Here is an 8,586-nt window from a genome sequence, read left to right on the forward strand (position 1 = left end):
GGTGGGCATTCTATGTTGGATGTCTTGTTTGTCTATTTCTAAGTCTGGCCTGATATGGTTCTCAATCAGAGGCAGGTGTTAGTCATTGTCTCTGATTGGGAACCATATTTAGGTAGCCTGGGTTTCACTGTGTGTTTGTGGGTGATTGTTCCTGTCTCTGTGTTTTGCACCGGACAGGGCTGTTTTTGGTTTTCCACGTTTATTGTTTTGTAGTGTTCGTGTTTATCTGTTTTTATTAAACATGAATCAATATAACCACGCTGCGTTTTGGTCCGCCTCTACTTCACCCCAAGAGAACCGTTACACTGTTAATCTTATTCATATAAAAATGTAATTGCTCTCATAGAGGTAGAACCCCACACATAACAAAACTTGACATGTTCCTAACAGTTTCTGTAATAACATGGTAATACTCTTTGAAAAACCTGAGAGAGATGAAATTAATACATGTATGTATTAGTTCACACACAATGTGATATTTATCCCTGAAAAGGGTGTAGGTTATGTAAACAAACTCTACAAGCCCCCTGAAATGTGGTTGTGATTCAGCCCCACATTTAAACAAAGCTGTCTTTTTTGTTGAAAGTATCTCAGTACTCGTCACTATAAAGACAAGCATGTAATCATACCAAAACACAGCTAAATATAAAAACACGTTTTTTTTTTACAATCACCATGTGCAGAGAATATCCTTGCACATACAGATGTAGGATCATAATTTGACCTATATTGTAACAGCAAAATAATCCTGGAGTAATAGGATTTTAACGTTTAGTCCATAATGTTGCTTGATTGGTGGTTAGGCTATTATGCTGGCCAAAAGTATGCTACATGAAAAGCAAAATACTGTTAATATAACCGTTGGTTTTCAGTGAATTTATGTGAACCAAGAAGCTCATCTGCATTTCCTGCAATGCAGGAAAATTCTCAGCAAAAAAAATATTGATCAAATCTGTATGAATGCAAATAACAGATGGGTGAATTGATCAAAATTCACACAAAATGCATACAAACATACACACATTAATGACCTGAGTGGCATTGATTCTATTATCATATAAAATAAGAAGCAAACCAATGGATTGCAGCCATTTCTCAAACTGAGTCACTGCTAAGTACAAAGAAAGGCACTGCATTTTACACTCTCTCTGCATGGCACTATAGACCACATTTCATCACCAAAGCCTTCAAGTTGTCTCTTGCAGAAGTTGAATGTTCTTTAGAATATTTTCTGAGTCTTGGTGGTTCCTTTCAGAACAATGTAAGGCAACCCCAGGACCCAGTTGTCATTGGGCCAGTACTGAAGGCTTGGCAGGGAGTAGGGTATCTCATAGTTGGCATCCAGGTAGGCTATCAGGGTGCTTGCGTAGGCTACAGCCATCACAATCAGAATGTGCCTAGAGAGTGAATAGACACATGTCAGTTATACATGGTTTTGTTTGTGATTCACAAAATCAAAAATAAAATTGTTCCATCTAACTTCTATTAACATCATTGTTGTTGTCTCCCCTACTCTTACCAGATGCCATGCAGGTAACAGAAATTAAGCTTTTGCCAGAAGCTGCATCCAAAACGATCACTGATCCAGCAGGAGATGGCCAGCACCCACAGGCCAACAGCAGACCAGCATAACCGCAGCACCTTCGGGTCAGTACAGCTGTGTGTGAGGAAAATAAAGGGAAAGAGAGAGAGACAGAAAGCAGTTATATAATAGCAGTTATCAGACAGTGGAGTGATAGGCAGTAATGTACAGTGCAATAATGGGAGTTATTGCCTTACGTCCTCATCTCCAGACCCAATGAGTAGATGATGTGGAGGGCAAAGCAGTTGAGGAGGTAGGCATTGGCAGTGGGTTTGACAAAGGAGCATAGGGTGGTGACAACAGTTATCATCATGACCAGCCGGGAAAAAGTTGTCCTGCAGGGGGCGAGAGAGAGAGGGTTAGGGGTGGGTAGGAGACATAACATTAACTTGAAGACAGTTGACAGGTATCACAGGCAGCACAGAAAACACTGGAAGGTAAATAAATGGGGACTATTGAACTAGGGGCTAGCTTTATAGTTAAATTGGGATTATCTTCACACTGTCTTAACAGTGTTAATGGGAGAGTCATTCAGAATGCCAGGGAGCCCCTCTCACCCACTGGCTGGTGAATATAGCACACTGCAGGCTGCTCCTGGCCTGGTTGTCCGGCTCCTGGCTTAATATGGCTTCTGTTTCAACCTAGCGTGCCCTGTAAAAAGATCCTGTCATTGTCTCCTGCCTTATTAAAAGCCTACAGTACGTACTGCCGTTTGGTCCATACAGAAAGAACAGCCACATGATCCTGTAGCAGGGAGATCTAAACAAATGTGGATGCTGCTCTATGGTTGCATTAAATAGAGACAGGAAGGCAGCAAGCGGTACCCTACTTCCAATATTCACAGACAACATTTTGTCTGCAGAAGCCTCGACCAGGAGCAATGGTGACCAACCTGTCCTTGATGAAGAAGGGGAAGAGCCTGCGTGGAAACCAGAGACCATAGCAGAGCCCCAGGACCCACAGGATGGACAGCTCATCCAGCATCTGGCCCATGAAGCTTAAGGTCATGTGGAAGTAGGCAGAGAAGAGACCTGTAGGAAGGGGACACATGTTAATGCCCCGTTCCTAAATGGCCCCCAGCCCCTACCCAGTATCAATTGGGAAGAGGTTAAGAGCTATTATTGAATTCAGAATGAACTGAAAGCACCCTGATGAGGCCACCCTTGAAGTGGAGTTATAACTGAATGAAGGTTGGCCTGCTGTTTGGAAAGGAGAGTGAAGACACACCCACAAAGATCATCATGGTCCAGACCAGGTGTACCGCTAGGTTCCTCTCCCTGGCGTAGGGGTGCAGCAGGTACAGCATGATGGGGGAGATCACGAAGAAGAACAGGCTGCTCATCTGGAGAAACAGAAAGGACTGTTCTAAAATAAGGATTCACAATGTAATGTAGTGTGTGATGCACCTGTCCATTACATCTATCATCATTGTTGCCTTACAGGATGGTCCACAACAGATACAATACAAGAGTACAGCAGACAAGTGAGTTGCAATGTAGTTTCAGAAAGGTACATTTCTCAGCTGGATATTGTAAGAAATAAATAATGTACACTTACAGTGTTGAAGTACTCCACTATGTGTTCAGAGTGCCTGTAGTTATCCTCACACCAGTCCAAATCAGAGCTTTCATAGGCGAACAGGCCTGTCATCTTCTCACTAGAATAGAACCCTGTGGGGGAGAAAGAAAGAGGCCGTTATTTTCTGTTGCATTCAGAGCTTCCAGCATAGAGCACAGTATGACTAACCATGTGGATGTAGCCTTTTTCAAAGACTCCACATGCTGATCCACTTTTTGAAGACGCCACATGAGGGACTGGCTTTAGTGAAATGTCAGTTGTCTGTTTTTTAAGCAAATATCCAGGAGTGGATGCCTTAACATGGGCTTCTTCAATCACAGTCACCAAAATGGTTGCTTCAGTGTTGCTTATGTTGTCCTGAATTATAGTGCTACATCCAGCCGGCCTGTTGGATTGTTAGCAGCATGAGTAAAATGACATATTCAATGACAGTAAATATAATTGAGATCAACTATGTTGTTCAAATATGACATTTAAATGGGTTACAAACAGAGTAGGATGGCCTGTCAATGCTAAATGTTCTCAGCTGGATATCCATCCATGATTTATCCATCCATACTGCAATCATGGCATGCTTTAAAATACTTGTCTTTGAGCCAAAGCAAATATTATCTTAACATTGTGTATGCAAGTAGGTTGCAAGTAGGTGGCATAAGACCATGCATTGAAAGACTCAAGAAGACAAATCATCATCATGAAATAATGTCATCATCAAAACATCTGTAACCTGTTGTTATAACTGATATATTGTCAACAAAACAGCACGCGTTCATATGGAATGTATGCAGACACTATATGACCACCATCTCAGGAGACTAGATAGCATAAATATAGAGTTTACCTGCCATGCTGTAATCCCAACCACAACTACTCAACTACTTTCCTCTCCAAGTGGCAGGTGGATTTTAAGTAGGGGACAAATGCTCCCGATCCTGTTGCACGAGTCTTTACTGTGACATCACGCCCCGGTGTGGCAAGAAAAGCTACTGTGAAACTGACATTCCCGGTGCCTTTGTTATAGTAAAACCCGTCAGTATAGAATTTGGATTAAAGTTGAATGGGAACCAAATGCACATGGGTGCATTTTACGCATGAACGTAAAACCTGATACCCAACCTCAGCAAGACGCAACGCATGATCAAACAAATTTAACTAAAACCTACCATATTACATTACCATAATTATATTATTCCTTATTCGCCATCCTTTGTGTGAAATTATAGTTTTAGAATAGACCGAATACACACCTAATGGCAAAAGCTGTGGCTATTCATATTCTCTATAGCCAGGTGTACCAGCGGGCATGGCACAAGCACATGAGCGTGAGGCCACATTGGTCATATGTCACCTCAATGCCCTTTGCTTTTGATGGAAGGCATAGGTAGCCAATCGTTCCTTACCCGCTGTTTGCCATTGTATTATTTATGTATTCTAGAAGCAAGAACATTCCTGACAATGTTAATTGAAACAATTGTGCTATTATGCCATTTTACAAGGAGGTGAAATGGCAAAACTACAAGTCAGTCAAACAGCACAGACACCTGGTATATATATATTAGAAATCAAATCAAATATGGAAGTCATTACTTCAACATGGATTAAACTGCAAGTATAATCCCAACATATTGCCATTCATTAAACAATGAATATAGGCCTATGATGGTTTGGAATAGGATGAGGGCCAAAGAGCCCAGACAATTCTACAGCTGTATTTTCATTTTAAGAAGTCAGGTTGGTGATATAAAGCTCCATGGGGAATGAGGTCAGAGTTGAGACCAGCTATACTGGTCTGTCTGTGGATCATCAGAATAAGCAGGGGATCCTGCTCAGCAACTACACAGTCTCGTTATTGTGACCTCCACAGGTACTAATGACAATACTCAATTATTAAAGCAGTAGCCTACCATGTATGTTTAACATGTACCTCATAGTATGGCTGTTTTCATTGAGTATGTAGTCTGCTCATATGATTTCTTTATTCAGATGAAGGGTACTGCTATGGGATACCCTATGGCTCCTAACTGTGCTAATTTGTATGTGGGTTACATTGAGAAACAGTCCATTCTTAATCCTCTCATAAATGGTTTCTTGCCTGACATTACAATTTAGAAACCGTACATTGATGATATTTTTGTTCTATGGAGGGGTGATGCAAAACAGCTCCAGGCGTTCCATGCTTTTCTTAACTCTTCTTCTGAGCACCTGAGATTTACTATGTAATCTGACATGTGTCAATCAGTTTCCTTGATCTTCTGATTTTGTGTGAGGATAATGTTCCAAACACTGATCTTTACAGGAAACCTACTGATCCTTTTGTTTATGGCTGATAGTTGTCACCCGCTTCCCTTGAAAAACAGTTTGCGCTACAGCCAATTCTGGCGAATCAAACGAATTTGCAAAGATTTCGAAAGAAATATGGCTGACACGCAAAGACAATTCAAGGAGAGGGGGTACAAAAATGGTCAGATTAATACTGCCATTGAGAAAACTCAAAACAAATCGAGACATGATCTATTTCAAGGACAGTCTGGCAAAAAGAAGCATTCTTGCGTTCTTAGGGTGCCGTCTTTCGGATGGGACGTTAAACGGGTGTCCTGACTCTGTGGTCACTAAAGATCCCATGGCATTTATTGTAAGAGTAGGGATGTTAACCCCGGTGTCCTGGCTAAATTCACAATCTGGCCCCCATACCATCATGGCCTTCTAATCATCCCCAGTTTACGATTGGCTCATTCATCCCCCTTCCTCTCCCCTGTAACTATTTCCCAGGTCGTTGCTGTAAATGAGTCAATTTACCTGGTAAAATAAGGGCTAAATAAAATAAAATAAATACCACTCACTATTCAAAGTGCTCTGAACAAATTAAGGGAATCGTTCACAAACATTGGCACATTCTAAAATACGATTACAGTAATTGCTAATGTGTTTTCAGACTCTCCCTTGGTCTATTCTCACCTGGCAGAAATCTCAGAGATTAATTGGTAAACTCCGAAGGGCCGTTCTTACGCACGACGCAACCTGGAGTGCCTGGATACAGCCCTTATCCGTGGTATATTGGCCATATACCACAAAACCCAGAGGTGCCTTATTGCTATTATAAACTGGTTACCAATGTAATCAGAGCAGTACAAATAAGATTTGTCATTCCCATGGTATATGGTCTGATTTAGTTGATTGGTTATCCACTGGTTATTCACTAGGTGCGGTGCATTCGGAAAGTATTCAGACCCCTTGACTTTTTCCACATTTTGTTACGTTACAGACATATTCTAAAATTGATTAAATAAATAAAAATCCTCATCAATTTACACAATCTACCTCATCAATCTACCCCATAATGACAAAGCAAAAACAGTTTTTATTTTATTTTAGCAGATTTATAACAAATAAAAAACAGAATTACCTTATTTACATAAGAATTCAGACCCTTTGCTATGAGACTCAAAATTGAGCTTAGATGCATCCTGTTTCCACTGATCATCCTTGAGATGTTTCTAAAACTTGATAGGAGTCCACCTGTGGTAAATTCAATTGATTGGACATGATTTGGAAAGGCACACACCTGTCTATATAAGGTCCCACATTTGACAGTGCATGTCAGAGCAAAAACCAAGCCATGAGGTTGAAGAAAATGTCTGTAGAGATCAGAGACAGGATTGTGTCCAGGCACAGATCTGGGGAAAGGTACCCAAACATTCCTGCAGCATTGAAAGTCCCCAAGAACACAGTTACCTCCATCATTCTTAAATGGAAGAAGTTTGGAACCCCCAAGACTCTTCCTAGAGCTGGCCGCCCGGCCAAGCTGAGCAATCAGGGTAGAAGGGCCTTGGTCAGGGAGGTGACCAAGAACCCGATGGTCACTCTGACAGAGCTCCATAGTTCCTCTGTGGAGATGGGAGAACCTTCCAGAAGGACAACCATCTCTGTAGCACTCCACCAATCAGGCCTTCATGGTAGAGTGGCGAGACGGAAGCCACTTAGTAAAAGGCACATGTCAGCCTTTTACTGTCATGGGAGACTAGTCAAGACTGGGAGACTAGTCAAGACTGGGAGACTAGTCAAGATCGAGGGAAAGATGAACGGAGCAAAGTACAGAGAGATCATGGATGAAAACCTGCTCCAGAGCACTCAGGACCTCAGACTGGGGCGAAGGTTCACATTCCAACAGGACAATGACCCTAAGCAGACAGCCAAGACAACGCAGGAGGGGTTTCGGGTCTCTGAATGTCCTTGAGTGGTCGAACATCTCTGGAGAGACCTGAAAATAGCTGTGCAGCGAAGCTCCCCATCCAACCTGACAGAGCTTGAGAGGATCTGCAGAGAAGAATGGGAGAAACTCTCCAAATAAAGGTATGCCAAGCTTGTAGCGTCATACCCATGAAGACTCCAGGCTATAATCACTGCCAAAGGTGCTTCAACAAAGTACTGAGTAAAAGGTCTGAATACTTATGTAAATGTGATTTATTTTATTTTATTATAAATCTGCAAAATCTTTAAAAAAAATGTTTTTGCTTTGTCCTTATGGGGTATTAGGTGTAGATTAATGAGGGGGGGACTATTTAATCCAGGTTAGAATAAGGCCGTAATAGTCGAGGGGTCTGAATAATTTGTGAATACACTGTATACACTTTTCTACTATGCATATTCAACACTTCATATTGTCAAGACATGTTTTTATACAACATAATTGGTCAAAGATGGAACCACCTGCTGCATGCTTCAGTAACTGTTCCAAAAACTACTGCAAACTGCATCCACACATTGAACATTGTAATGGATTAGCATTTCCATTCTTAACATGTAAAGCTCCCAGTTTCAGTCAGTGCTCACCTGCTGGACCAGTCCTCCCAGCTGAAGAAGAATCTACTGCACCCTCTCCTGACAACACATCATTCATAGCCATAAAGAAGACAGCATTCTTCAAGGGTTACGAGACTTTGAAAAACAAGGTTGCATTCCAGGGTTCATTATTGATAGCTAATCATGATATAAGAATGTTGGATTAGCATTAGCCTTCAAGCATTCAGTTTAATTTAGTTACACATTGCGTCAAGGAGACAAAAACAGTATATCAATCATTTCTGTATCTATAATAATTGTCTTTATTATGACCACTGCCACATGACAAAAATATAAATTCTCTGTTCATTTGTTAACTTCAAGGTGAAGTTATTTTACAACCCATAAACTAGTTTTGTAACGAATTCAACATAGCAGAACTATAATTTGTAATTACAAGTTTATAACATCAAATAACCATGTATATTATCATACATCAGTCAAGCGTTTATGCTCAGTGCACATTGATTTGCAAGAATTGAAGACAAGGAAATGGAGCAGTGGCGCCTCCCAGTGGTTGCGTAAAGCAGCAATCATAAGTAGAAACGATATCAAAGCAGCCCTCCACACCCCTGGTTCGGTAAAAA

At 41.2% G+C, this 8,586-nt stretch overlaps 1 protein-coding gene across 3 annotated transcripts; it reads right to left on the reverse strand.

Annotated features, from left to right (window-relative positions):
• Positions 1-312: 312 nt before the first annotated feature.
• Positions 313-8,015, reverse strand: acer1 (alkaline ceramidase 1). 3 transcript variants are annotated; one of them, XM_024421498.1, is made up of 7 exons: positions 7,991-8,015; positions 3,140-3,252; positions 2,810-2,924; positions 2,475-2,613; positions 1,780-1,917; positions 1,520-1,657; positions 313-1,397 (listed from the first exon to the last, which is right to left on the reverse strand). In XM_024421498.1, exons 2-7 carry the CDS (start codon positions 3,230-3,232, stop codon positions 1,220-1,222), a joined length of 801 nt encoding a protein of 266 aa, XP_024277266.1. In that variant the 5' UTR covers positions 3,233-3,252; positions 7,991-8,015; the 3' UTR covers positions 313-1,219. The 3 variants fall into 3 exon arrangements, with proteins under 3 accessions (XP_024277266.1, XP_024277267.1, XP_024277268.1); XM_024421499.2 differs by lacking the exon at positions 7,991-8,015 and adding an exon at positions 4,002-4,106; XM_024421500.2 differs by lacking the exon at positions 7,991-8,015 and adding an exon at positions 3,329-3,548.
• Positions 8,016-8,586: the final 571 nt, after the last annotated feature.

This window comes from Oncorhynchus tshawytscha, linkage group LG05 (genome assembly GCF_018296145.1).
Source record: "Oncorhynchus tshawytscha isolate Ot180627B linkage group LG05, Otsh_v2.0, whole genome shotgun sequence".
Classification (NCBI taxonomy): domain Eukaryota; kingdom Metazoa; phylum Chordata; class Actinopteri; order Salmoniformes; family Salmonidae; genus Oncorhynchus; species Oncorhynchus tshawytscha.